The sequence below is a fragment of the Triticum aestivum genome, chromosome 7B (genome assembly GCF_018294505.1).
Source record: "Triticum aestivum cultivar Chinese Spring chromosome 7B, IWGSC CS RefSeq v2.1, whole genome shotgun sequence".
NCBI lineage: Eukaryota > Viridiplantae > Streptophyta > Magnoliopsida > Poales > Poaceae > Triticum > Triticum aestivum.
In genome coordinates this window covers 656738031-656751908 of record NC_057813.1, presented here as the reverse complement: position 1 = coordinate 656751908, position 13878 = coordinate 656738031, and the positions used below count along the sequence as shown (strand labels likewise).

Genomic DNA, 13878 nt, shown 5'->3' with positions numbered 1-13878 from the left:
TGCTATGATCCAGATTATTATGGCTGTACACTTGTAAAGCCATCAAATATTTATATGCACACAGCAGACAATATGCATATGGGAGTACTTCTTTTCCGGAAACTAAAGCAAAGTCTCATGGCTCAGCTATCAGGTTTTGTTCTCTAGCGGACAGATTATGCTCCAATGGTGGTACGTACACACGTAACATGCTAGTGCAATAATTAACAGTTGTACATAATCTTTACAAATTACCTCAAGAGTCAAATTAATTAGCTCGACTGATCATGACATGAACGACTCACTTACATGCACTTGCACACTACACCCGGCCTATAAATACCACCCCAAGCAACCCACGAAAACCATCCCAAGCTAGCAAAGCCTACCAAGCTTAGCCACAAACCAGTAAGAGCAATGGCGCCCTCCAAGCTTGCTCTTTTCCTCGCCCTGAACCTGGTCCTCCTCGCCACCGTGCAGGGCTGCGGACCCTACTGCCCACCGGTAGTCCCTACCCCGCCGATCCGCCCACCGCCAATCGTGCCACCGACCGGCGGGGGCAGCTGCCCGATCAACACGCTGAAGCTGGGTGTGTGCGCCAACGTGTTGAACCTGCTGAAGCTTAAGATCGGCGTGCCGGCGAACGAGGAGTGTTGCCCGCTCCTGGGCGGGCTCGCCGACCTCGACGCCGCGGTGTGCCTCTGCACCGCCATCAGGGCCAACATTCTCGGCATCAAGCTCAACGTGCCCATCGATCTGACCCTCCTCCTCAACCAGTGCGGCAAGAAGTGCCCCGCCAACTTCACCTGCCCCATCTGATCCATCCATCCATGGATGAATATTATACATGCATAATCGTTCTACTCGTAACCAGTTTGCATGTCATAAGCGCGCACCATACGTATGTTTTTTCTGTTGCAGTTCATATGCCAGGCGTTTGCATGGGCTCCCTCGCTCGTGCGTGCGTGCTTGACAGGCTTGTGATCGATCGATGTCATTGTATCCCGTTATGGTATCTAAATGCATGATTTGCATATTTGTAAAAGGATATACATACTTGTACATGTACCTGGAATAAAAAATTTGTTCAACACTTCAAGTTGAGTTAACTCGACCCGTGATATGCCAGCTTGAGTTGCATATTCATATGTAAGCGCATGCATGATTACATCAGTCATGATCGGATTCACATCTTTTCCCACAGCATCTTCTTTCTATTTTGCCTAAATGATCCTTGATAAAATTAAAAGTCATGCTGAAGATTTTCTCTTCTCTAATGCCACCTTTTGGAGCATCTATAGCCGGACTTGGCAAATCCGAGCCTTAAACGCCCGCGGATGCGCCCGGACGTGTCCGCGGACAGTGACCGGGCACTCCTCAAATTGTGTTGTCCACATCCGTGTCTCTTATACCCAAACCCCTATATCCATACTATATCATGCAACATCGATCAACTACGCAGATCAGCTCCGGACATAGAAATTGCACAATAGTTCTCCAAAAGATCCACCAAAGTTCACACAAACGACGGACAACTATATACTACATCTAAAACGTGAAATTAAAATCAACTTCACCACTTCCGGGCCGGCCCTTCCCCTTCGGGTCGCCCGCGTACCTGTACCCGGCGTCGGCTGGTGGAGGATCGTACGATTCTTCGGAGGAGGAGCCGCCGTCGTCGTCGTCGGAGGAGGAGGAGGAGGAGTCGACGATGACAAGGCCCTTGAGGCGCTGGACGCCCCGGTCCTGCTGGCGCCTGAGCTTGGCCAGCCGAGCCGCCTCCTTCGCCTTCTCCAACGTCTCCCGCTCAGACTGCTCGATGGCAAGCCGAAGAGCCTTGGTGTTCTTCCGGCGGAGACGCCGAGCGTCCGCCTCCACCGTCGTAAACGACCGGCGGTAGACCTATGCGAGGAGCCGCTGGTCCTCGTCGGGCTCCGCCGGTAAATCACGCCGGCAGCGAAAGAACTCTCCACAGCCTCCTTCTCCCTTGCCCGCTGCCTCTCCCGGCGGGCGGCGCGCGCCTCCGACTCCGGCATGCGAGTCCGGGCCGGCGGGGCAGGCACAAGCACCCAACGCTGCCGATGAGAGGGAGCAGGAGCCGGCGGGGCGAGGGGCGAGGGGACGGTGTGGGGAAGCAGCAGTCCACGGGGGCGATGGGACGGCGTGGGGGAGGCATCGATTGCGCTGGCAGCCTGTCGGAGCTAACCATGGGCCGGGAGGGGCCAGCGCCAGCGTCCGAGATGTGCCGACGGGGAAGCGGCGGCTACGGCGAGGCTGCAGATCCGGAGCTTCCCTTGGTGTCCACCTTGGACCGCTCCAAGGCGATGCGGAGGGCAAGCTCATACTATGGATCCAGCTCAGCGTAGGAGCGGCTGTCGGAGCTTGACATTGCGCCGGATTCGATCGGAATTGGTGAGAGGAGAGGAGAGGAGGGAGAGAGAGAGCAGAGTGAGTAAGCTAGGGTTTCAGACTGACGAGGCCGATGGGTTTTTTTGTGGGACATCCGTGGGGTCAGTGGTGGGCCGAGCAATCAGACGGATGCGCTCGGGGTGCCTGAGCCACCCCATATCCGCTTCATATTTGGGCTGGATATGGGGGTGCTGGTCAGTCTGGGCGTTTAAGGCCCATTTGAGGCGTTCGTTTGGGCTGGATATGTTCTAGACATATTTATATTTTTTGTTTGTTTTATGTTACAATTATATTGTCATTGCATAGTTTTGGCATCAATTATTATTGTTTTTCTGGACTAACGTGTTAATTCACTGCTAGTGTGAATTTCTATTTTCTGTTGTTTTTTGCCTTTATAGAAAATCATTTTTTGGGGAACAAACAAAAGTATATCGGCAAGTTTCTAGTGCACCGATTGTGGGTGTGAAGTGGAAAACAATCCCGTTCTGGCGGGTAGCAGACATAGGACTAAAAATCCTATTTAGCCAGGCCTTTTGGACTTGAAATCCAAACGGAGTGAGCGGTTCGAATCCACCTTAGAGTGAACAATGAAAAAGGCGGTTGAGCGCGTGCAAGCTTTGAGGAGCTAGGAAGGATGGAGGAAAGCTTGACCCTTTTTTCACTGAACTACTCGAACTTTTTGTTAGAAAAGCGGAAATAGCTCAGTTCGAGATGCATGATGAATAGCGGTCTTAGAGTGCAGTATTAGCCGCAAAATTAGGTGGCTTAACGGTCTATATATGTTTGGACATGTATATGCAATTATGCCATGTATGATCATAATCTTAAAAACTCTAATTTAGTGAATACACAACTGCAATTTGTTCACCATGTCATCTTATCTTTTATAGAGTGATGCCACTAGTGAAACTATGATCCTATACATTATCCATATTGCTTTCAATATCGATAAATGCATCTTTATTTTCGTTTACAATCTGAACTTTCATTACTATTATCACTTCCAAACACAAGGTGCATTAATCCTTATAACTAGAAAGGCTAGTGAGACTAACAATCTCACTGGTCTCATTGGGGACCGAGGCACGTATTGTATTTCTGTATGCATGTGTTGATCAATGGTCGTAGTACAAATACTCATACGGGTTCAATAAACTTGAAGTTATCAACTTAAGGCTACAATCCTCTATACTTGGAAAAAGAGCTACAAACCTCTGCACTTGAGAGCCCAACAACTTCCTATAATAGAAGAAGCACTCACGGCAGGCGATCCCTGATCCATACGGCATACTCCTGCGCCCTGTCCTTTCTTTTCTAGGCCAGCCAAATTTAATTTTGTTGTGTCTTTTTTCACCGGTTTTGGGAGGGTTCTAGAACCATCTTTGAAACAGTTTTTTTTCTATGTTTCTTTTTGTTGCTTTTACTAGTTTTATTGCACTTTATTTGATTTTCTGTCTCTTCTGTTTTAATTTTGTTTTAGATTATTGATTATTTTTCAAATCACAAACATTTCTAAATCTGCAATCCATTTTTGTATTCAGAGATGATTTCCAATCCAAGAACATTCCTTCTAATTCACGCTGAATTTATTAACATTTGTTGAATTTGGCAACATTTATTGAATCCAGGAACAAAATTTCAAATTAATGAACTATTTATGGATGCAAACAATTTATGAATCCAACATTTTTGTGAATATGTGAACATTTTAAAAAAATCTATGATAAATTTTTGAATTCATGATTTTTTTTTGCATTCTACATTTTTGGAGTCTGTAAATATATTTTTCAGTTTCACGAACGTTTCATTAATTGGTTGGCTTTTTCATATTGGCAAACTATTTTATGATTCCTTGGATATTCTTTTTTGAACTTGCCCACGTCCCTCATGGACATTTTTATCTGTTTTTTCCAAAAAAAAAAAACTGTAAACCAACCGAGTCGGCTCCTACACGTGAATAAATATAACAGAGCTGATTGGTCGGCTCAGTAGGTACTGCCCGGTGCGCATCGATCGGTCACTAATTATCCCATGTGTTACCCGCGAGACAAGAGCAAATGAGCATCTATCCTATTACGAGGCATCCGTTGACCTCATCTATGGGGTCGACAATGTGGGCCGGCCCAAGTTAGCAACTAGCTTTTTTGGGTAGCTTCAAAGACCGTTTTATGGAACCTTCCACCTGGGTTGGCTGATTTTGAGAAGGTTCCATGCATTTTTTTTGTGTGTTTCCTTTATTACTGTTCATCGGTCTTCATTTATGTTTTGTTAGGCTTTTGTTATTATTTTTTAAAAATACAAGTTCACATTTCTGAAATTCGGGTTGAACATATTTTGTACACCAGTTGAACATTTTTAAGATATACTTTAATCTGTTTCTTTTCAAATACTCGTCAAATATTTTTCCAAATACATGTTTTATATTTGTTAAATGCACATTGAACATCTTTTAAATATACGATGAACAATTTTTAAACGCACATTGAACATGTATCACATGTTATGAAATTTTTAAACGTGCAACATATTTTCAAATGTCATGAACATGTTTGAATGGTACAATACATTCTTTTCATAATTATGGAAAATAAACTACATTGTATGAATACGTGTTGAACGTTTTTAAAATACACATTGAAGATTTTAAAAATACACATTGATTTTTTTTCAAATACATTTTAAACATTTCTCAAATGCTCATCGAATATATTTTCTAAACACACATAAAACATTTTTCAAAAAGGTCATGAACAGTTTTTTAAACTTTTAGCAATTTTTCAAATGTCTAGAACCTTTTTAATTGTAAATGTTTTTAAAAATTATGAAAACAAATATTTACATTGTATGCACATTTAAAAACATGTCACCAACAATTTGTTAATTGCGTGAAGATATTGTAAAGGCGATGAACAATTTTTTGGAGCGATATAACTCTTTTTTATGAATATTTTAAAGGCGATCAGTGATAGAATGTTAATACTAATTGGCTTATTGTAGGGCCAACCAATGTTGTCTTTTGCACGCCCCATAAATTTAGTACATTCCAATCTCCTGTCCACTCCACAATCCACATGTATCTAACACGAGTCCTTCCTGGCCTTTACCGCCCTGGCCATTGATTGCCTCAAATCTCTCTCCCTTCCTGAACTTGTATTCCTTCCTGTGTACCTGTCAGTGTGCAAAAGTAGGGGTTCTCCTTTTGACCCCTTTACTTGTGCACGGGCAGTCAGAGCCACCTGCCACGGTCACACATAGTAGGGCCAGGGGGGAAGCCGGAGAGAAGCCGAAGGTACAAGACAAACAAAGCAACGACAAGGACCAAGGCCACAGAGATCGAATGGACGAAGGAGGTTTCCCCGGCAAGGACCCTTGCCGGGGGGGGGGGGGGGGGGGGGGCTCAGCAACTCAGCTCGCCCACACCAACGGAGCGAGCCACCTTCGAGCCCACCAGCGATAATAAACGCGTTGGGGCAGGGCTCGGGAGGCACCTCCGTGGTGGCATGCAGATCTTTGTGAAGACAAAGAATATTCAAGATCATATGAGAATTGGAAGGCAACGATCCTTGGCAGGGTTCTTGCCGAGGAAGCCCACAAGACCCCCGGCAAGGTCCTTGCCGGGCACAACTGCGCGCCGCGGCAAGACCCTTGCCGGGCCACCCGGCAAGGCCCTCGCCAAGGGCGCCAACGAGGCCACTGCCAGGCCCACTCCAGCTAAGTCTCCGCCGCCGTTCACATGCAGCTGCCGACCCAACCAGCTGGACAGGCACCTGCATGGCAGCATGCAACCCTTCGTGCAGGCTCCACCACCGTGCCACCTCACCTGTTTGCCTGCCTACATGGCACCACATGCATCATTGGCCAGGGCACGTGTCAAAGCAAGGAGGAGCGGCGACGGACGGGACAGGCCTCACTCCCGTCCCCGATAAAGTGAAGGGACACCTAAGCCTCACATTAAATGTGCTTTGTCCTGTAATACCAGCGATAAGCTCACAACACTGTAGGCCTTTCCATCTCATGTGTGCCACTGTGGCAGTCCCTTTCGCCTATAAAAGGAGGCCCATGGCACACTGGAAAAGGATTCGGCTCTTTCGAACCAGGCGGCACCCATAGCTAGTTCAAGAACTCAGGAACACTGAATACAACCACCAAAGCAGGACTGTAGGGTTTTACGCATCCTTGCGGCCCGAACCTGGGCAAATCATCCTTGTGTTGATTGCTAGTCCCGTTCTTCTCATAATCCCGCGCCCCGCAGCCGTAGTAGCGATTCTTGTGATCCCGTAGGTGTCGTTTCCCACTGACATCTTTGACGCGCCAGGTAGGGGGCGCAAATTGTGAGAACCTGGTCTAGTAGTTGGCCCAGCAGTTCATCGTCACCATGGATCCTAAGAAGAAGACGACCACGGCGATCGGTTCATCCGGGACCGGACTGCCATCACAGGTGCGGGCCAGTAGCAGGCCAGTCACGGAGAGAACCCATGGCGCGGCCCGCGGACACCCACATTGCCCTGGCAGTCCAGGCCCTGGCGGGTGTGTCGCCTGTCGGGCCTTGGCGGCCGCCGACAAGCCAGGAGGCTCCGACAAGCAGTATTGCAAGATCCACCGCACCAAGGGCCATGACCACCAAAACTGCCGACAGGTAGAGCTGCTCGCCGAGAAGCAGAAGACCGAGTATGAGCGGCGGGGCAAGGAGAAAGGCCAAGTTGGTGCCGAGGGATCTGGGAAGAAACGTAGCGGCCAAGGAGGCCACCGCGGCAAAGATAATCAGCAGGAGAGGCCCGCCCGGAGCCGTGACAAGAAGCAAGAGGACGATGATTGTGACGAGGATGACGAATCCTGCGACCACGAGTTCCAGAAAGCCACAGAGGCCATGTGCGTCGATGGTGGCGCCTCGCAGCATACATCCCACAGCCAACTCAAGCAGTGTGCGCGTGAGATCACAACGGTCGAGCCATCGTTCGACGCACGGAAGCCGCTGAAATGGTCCATCACGCCCATCATCTTCGACACCGAGGACCACCCTGACCGCACCACTGCACTCGGGTGCTTGCGATTGTTGGTTTCACCAACGATCCGCAATCTCAAGGTGACAAAGATGTTGGTTGACGACGGGGCCGACCTGAACTTGACCTCGCCCGTTGTGGCAAAGAGGCTGGAGATCCCTGATGGGGACCTCGAGGAGACGGGCACGTTCCAAGGGGTTAACCCAGGGAGGATCCAGCCAAAGGGAAAGGTTACGCTGCCCGTGACATTCGGAGGCGAGCTGAACCACAGGACAGAGAGGATTGTTTTTGATGTAGCCGAGATCCCCTTGCCTTACAACGGGATCCTCGGCCGCCCGGCACTAGCCAAGTTCATGGCGGCTTCACACTACGCCTACAACATGCTGAAGATGCCTGGGCCGATGAACATCATCACCGTCCCCTTCGACAAGAAAGATGTGTTGATTTGCGTCGACCAACTCTACCAAAAAGCAGTTGTAGCAGCTGCCGCTAAGGCACCTGCTCCTGCCGACGAAGCCCCGAGAGGGAAGAAGACCGACGAGACCCCTCGCACCCACTCCGGCAAGTGCACCACTTCGGGGTGTTGCGCACCCGTTGAGGACGTGCCAGAGAGCTCCGCCAATAAGAGCAAGAAGTCCAGAGCCGCACCACCAGAGAGCAAGAAGGTGCCCGTCAAGGAGGACGACACGAGGGGAGGTTTTACCATAAGCTCCACCCTCGACTGCAAATAGGAAAGCGAGCTCGTCACCTTCCTGCGGGCGAATGTCGATGTGTTTGCATGACAAACCTCCTGCATCCCCGGCGTTCCCAGGGAGGTGATTGAGTTCACATTCACGTTGATCAATATTAAACGCCAAAGAACAAGATTATATTTGACCATAAAAGTGAAAGGAAAAATGAGCAACGGTGGGTGCCCCTGGGAACGACGTCGCAATTAATATCACAAGAACTTCATGAATGCAATCTTAGCGTGTAAGGTTACACGTGAAATGAGATGTGTGAACCAGGATGCCTGGACGTTGATCCAAAGACTTCAGTTCTTAATTTCTTGGCGCGCCCCTTGTTCGCGGGAACGTATGCTAGATATAATGGAGTTTTCTCCACAACAACAAAAAATCTATAATGTGTAACAATTTTGTTCAGCTCGATCAACTGGGCTCTATCTTGATGTGGTCAAAGAGGTTGATCGTTAAAAAAAAAACAAGGGTTCCTGCCTCTCGCCGGTGCCGCTGCAGGTCCGCCTCGTCTCCGGTTGGCCTAGAGCAATGGGGGCGTGGTGGCTCCTGGCAAAGGCCGGTGGTAGGGTTTTGATTTTTGTCGCTTCTTTCCGTTTTGTTAGGATTTGTGTCTTGCTCAGGAAGACGAGACGGCGGCGGCTCGCTGAAGATGGAATAAAGGTCTCCCCGCCTAGTCCCCATTCCGGCGGTGCGTCTAGCATCGTTGGTGGGCGTGTCGAGGTGTGTCTCCGGCGGATCTATCTTTGGTGGATTTACTCGGATCTCGTCGTTGTTCGTCTATGTTCGTGTGTCTTTGGGTTGGATCCTTCCGATCTACATTTCTCTTCATCGGCGACGGTTGCTGTGCTGGTGCGCTGGTCTATGGGGCCTTAGCACGACGACTTCCCGACTGTCTACTATAACAACTTGTGCCTGACTCTGGTGATGGAGGGGCGATGACGGCGGCGCGCCTTCGGCTCGCTTCAGTCCTTGTAGTCGTCACTAGGTTGTCTATGAATTTGGATGTAATTTTTATTATTTTTGGTGTTCGTTGTACTAACATGATTGAAGATGAATATATTGGAAGTTTTCTTACAATAAAAAGAAAACTGGGCTTTATCTTTTAGGTTTTGCTTCCCTATCCCTTGATGGCTAGGAGAAACTCTCCCCTCCAAACTTCACTGAGAGTCCGTGAACTCCCCTCCCCTCTGCCCGCTGCTTCTGCGGCCGATGACGGGGAGGAGAATCCCGGTGGCTCCTCTCCGTTTAGTAGTTTAGGTTAGATTTTTCTAGTCCTCACAAATGCGGCGCTGGAGCGGATACCGGCGCTTTTTCTTCGAGTTTGTCTTCAAAACTCTGATCCTTCTCGAGTTCATCCATCTGGACATACTCAATGGAGCTCCAGAGTAGATTCCTGTCGTCTTCTTGGGACGGTGAGGTTAGGTTTCTCGTCATGTGATGAGACTAGGTGTCAGGTGCTTCAGATCTATTCAAGGGTTCAACGGCGATGATTGCAGCTATAGGGCGCTGATCCTTAGGGGGCACGTGCACAAAGACTTTCCGACTGTCATCGATAAGGTCAACCCTGATTCGATAGGGGAGCGATGACACAGGTGTGTCAACGGCTTGTTCTGGCAGCGGTAGTGATTATTCGATGGTCTCGGAATCTCGATGTAATTTTATTATGTTTGAGATGCTTTGTACTTTCGATGAACATTGATAATAGATCTGGTTCCTTTTTAGAAAAAAAATGGGCAAGTTGTATGTCTTTTTAATTTTGGTTAAATTTTTATTAATCCAGATATTATATGTCACACAATCAAATCTAATTGAAATATATTGCAGCTAATTTCCGCAGGTATTATTCATCAGCGCAACGGGCTGGATTAACTAATAATTTTACAGCTAGCTGAGCATACTTTTTTTTTTTGCAAACAGCTGAGCATACTTGTTCATGCATGCCAACGAGCCAGCAGAACAAACCAAAGTTCGGAACGTAAAGTAGACACATGGAATCAAAACCATACAACGCAATGGCCTATATACGTCTCTCGTGACCCGGATGATCGGGGTATGCCAGCTTGTAGCGCTGCCATGCCTGATATGTTCCTTTGTCCGTTGCTATGATCCAGATTATTATGGCTGTACACTTGTAAAGCCATCAAATATTTATATGCACACAGCAGACAATATGCATATGGGAGTACTTCTTTTCCGGAAACTAAAGCAAAGTCTCATGGCTCAGCTATCAGGTTTTGTTTTCTAGCGGACAGATTATGCTCCAATGGTGGTACGTACACACGTAACATGCTGGTGCAATAATTAACAGTTGTACATAATCTTTACAAATTACCTCAAGAGTCAAATTAATTAGCTCGACTGATCATGACATGAACGACTCACTTACATGCACTTGCACACTACACCCGGCCTATAAATACCACCCCAAGCAACCCACGAAAACCATCCCAAGCTAGCAAAGCCTACCAAGCTTAGCCACAAACCAGTAAGAGCAATGGCGCCCTCCAAGCTCGCTCTCTTCCTCGCCCTGAACCTGGTCCTCCTCGCCTCCGTGCAGGGCTGCGGATCCTACTGCCCACCTGTAGTCCCTACCCTGCCGATCCGCCCACCGCCAATCGTGCCACCGACCGGCGGGGGCAGCTGCCCGATGAACACACTGAAGTTAGGTGTGTGTGCCAACGTATTGAACCTGCTGAAGCTCAAGATCGGCGTGCCGGCGAACGAGGAGTGTTGCCCGCTCCTGGGCGGGCTCGCCGACCTCGACGCCGCGGTGTGCCTCTGCACCGCCATCAGGGCCAACATTCTCGGCATCAAGCTCAATGTCCCCATCGACCTGACCCTCCTCCTTAACCAGTGCGGCAAGAAGTGCCCCGCCAACTTCACTTGCCCCATCTGATCCATCCATCCATGGATGAATATTATACATGCCTAATCGTTCTACTCGTAACTAGTTTGCATGTCATAAGCGCGCACCATACGTATGTTTTTTCTGTTGCAGTTCATATGCCAGGCGTTTGCATGGGCTCCCTCGCTCGTGCGTGCGTGCTTGACAGGCTTGTGATCGATCAATGTCATTGTATCCCGTTATGGTATCTAAATGCATGATTTGCATATTTGTAAAAGGATATACATACTTGTACATGTACCTGGAATAAAAAGTTTGTTCAAGACTTCAAGTTGGGTTAACTCGACCCGTGATATGCCAGCTTGAGTTGCATATTCATATGTAAGCGCATGCATGATTGCATCAGTCATGATCGGATTCACATCTTTTCCCACAGCATCTTCTTTCTGTTTTGCCTAAATGATCCTTGATAAAATTAAAAGTCATGCTGAAGATTTTCTCTTCTCTAATGCCACCTTTTGGAGCATCTACAACTGGATTTGGCAAATCCGAGCCTCAAACGCCCGCGGATGCGTCCGTACGCGTCCGCGGACAGTGACCGGGCACTCCTCAAATTGTGTTGTCCACATTTCACTACTAGGAAAAGGCCTACTAATGGCGCACCGATTTTGCCTACTAATGGCGCACTACCGGTGGGCCATGAGTAGCACGCCACTAGTATTTTTTACTAATGGCGCACCACTGGCGCGCCATTAGTATGTAAGAATATGCGCCATTAGTATGCCTCCCGGGGGGCCATACGTAACCATGTGCTTTGTCATACTAATGGCACAATCTGAGGTGATGCGCCATTAGTATCCTTTGGCATACTAATGGCGCACCTGGAGGTGATGCGCCATTAGTGTGAATATTTGTTTTTTTTTTACTTTTCTGATTTTTGCACAGGTTACAAAATATATTATTGGACAAAGTATAGACAGCAGCACACAACAATAGCAGATTCATCGAATACAATTCATCATATTAGTCTCCGAATTTAAAAGACCGAACAAAGATAAAACATTACAAGTCTCAAGACCGCGAGTATCGAGTTTGTCTTCACATTACAAGTCGATATCGATCATCTAAACTACCATCACATAGAAGAGAGCTGCGGTCATCACGATGAGCATCATCGCGATCAAACTGGTCTTCATCCGGTTCCTCCAACGCCCCCTCCTCTCTCCCGCTAGATAGCGGGCGTATCTAGATTCGGCCTCCGCCCTAGTGGTGTACCCTTTGTAACTGTTACCGCTGAAACGGTGAACCTGTCTCCGATACTCCTCCCAGTCGTCGTAGACTCCGGGAACCTTACCCTTGTACACGACATACGACGACATCTCTACGCACAAGCCAAACAACAGGCAATACATAAGCAATATGTAAGTATGCAACAAAAGGATCGAAAGAGAAAAGCAAGACATTAATAGCACGATTCATGGTCCTACTAATAAATAGCATCGATTACATCTAAGTTGAACGACTGTCCAAATCAAAGAGACATACGAATTCATTAAAGTTTAATTACAACATGAGCCAATCAATGTTTCAGAACTACACATCACTACTTTCGACTCGACTCATCGGACAGGAGCGTGGATGAAGCCATCGTCTGTCGTGATGGTCATGAAATCGCGGTCGTTGTCACCCTGCATTTGTAGCGTTCCATCTATCTCACTGTTGGACGGTTGATATCTGCGGAAGAACTGCCCCGAGGTATGAAGGACATCTTGATGGATGATGTCCGCAAACTCCGACTGGATGCGAAATAATTCTTGTCTGAGGTCCGCGTCCTGGGTTGCCGACAACCTCGCGGCCCAATCTTTGAGACTATCTGGTAGCAGAAGGTGATGATGGTCCCTTACGATCGCCCGCATGTGATGGAGGGCGTTGTAGGCATCCTTCTGACCGCCAGGCGGCTGCTTGACGCAGCAGAACTTCGTATTGTGTGAGAAGGTGTGCTTGCCGTACTTACGAACTGCCCTGGTGAAGGTGCCTCCAGATTTGGTGTATCCGGGGAGAACATCATCAAGAACTTTCTTAACATTTGTGTAGTCTATCTTGGAGTTACGGTTCGGGTCGAAATACGTGGCCATGGAATATTTCGGGCTTAGGAGGATGAGTGTGCAATGTGTGTCACTGCATAGAACACGGAATGTTAGAAAAAAAAGAACGATCGAAATCTAAGAAATCATATGTTACGGGGCGGTTAAGGGATGACTTACTCGGGAAAGTAAGCCACAAGAAAGTTATCCTTATCTGGGTTTGCCAGAATGACGCCTTCGAGGTGTGAACTCGCAACTTGGCGGTCCCCAGCGCTGCTCAAGTGCTTGGCACGCATGTAGAAGGGGTCGACTATCACGATGTCCGGGGTCTTATCTCTAATGATCCGCATCTCCATACTCAGCGAAAACAGCCGAACGAAGGTGTAGTGCAGCGGATGAAGGTTAAACATAGCAAAGATGTCATCAAACCGCAGGATGATCGTACCCTCGATGTCGCCATCCACAAAGCCCTTGCCCTCTGGCACCTTGGCCACGAAAACCGGGTATGCCACATCATTCTCTCTGAGATGCCGCTTCTCCAAAGAAAGAACACTATCGTGCAGACTCCGCATAGCACCGGTTGCAGCATTGAGCATATTTGGCGGTAGCATCGCCCTACCCGCCACATGCACCCTCCTCGAGATATCCTTAGGTGAAGGTGGCCCATCCTGAGCACGGATCGAACTCGATGCCGGCTGGCTCGCACCAGTGCCCTTGTTAGTCTTTCGTTTCCGTCCCTTCTTCTTGATCTCCTGTAATGGGACCGAGTTCTGCTCATAGACCGCCTTCTTGAGCGTGTTGGGGCTGGCAATATTTCGCACCTC

At 48.3% G+C, this 13878-nt stretch overlaps 2 protein-coding genes across 2 annotated transcripts; both read left to right on the top strand.

The window, feature by feature from the left end:
• The first annotated feature begins 362 nt into the window (after window positions 1-362).
• LOC123159770 (cortical cell-delineating protein-like) lies at window positions 363-1070 on the top strand. Its single transcript, XM_044577584.1, has one exon. The coding sequence runs from the start codon at window positions 397-399 to the stop codon at window positions 796-798; it is 402 nt and encodes a 133-aa protein (XP_044433519.1). The 5' UTR covers window positions 363-396; the 3' UTR covers window positions 799-1070.
• Window positions 1071-10585: 9515 nt separating this feature from the next.
• Window positions 10586-11301, top strand: LOC123159815 (cortical cell-delineating protein-like). The gene has a single exon (XM_044577635.1). It carries the CDS (start codon window positions 10620-10622, stop codon window positions 11019-11021), a length of 402 nt encoding a protein of 133 aa, XP_044433570.1. The 5' UTR covers window positions 10586-10619; the 3' UTR covers window positions 11022-11301.
• Window positions 11302-13878: the final 2577 nt, after the last annotated feature.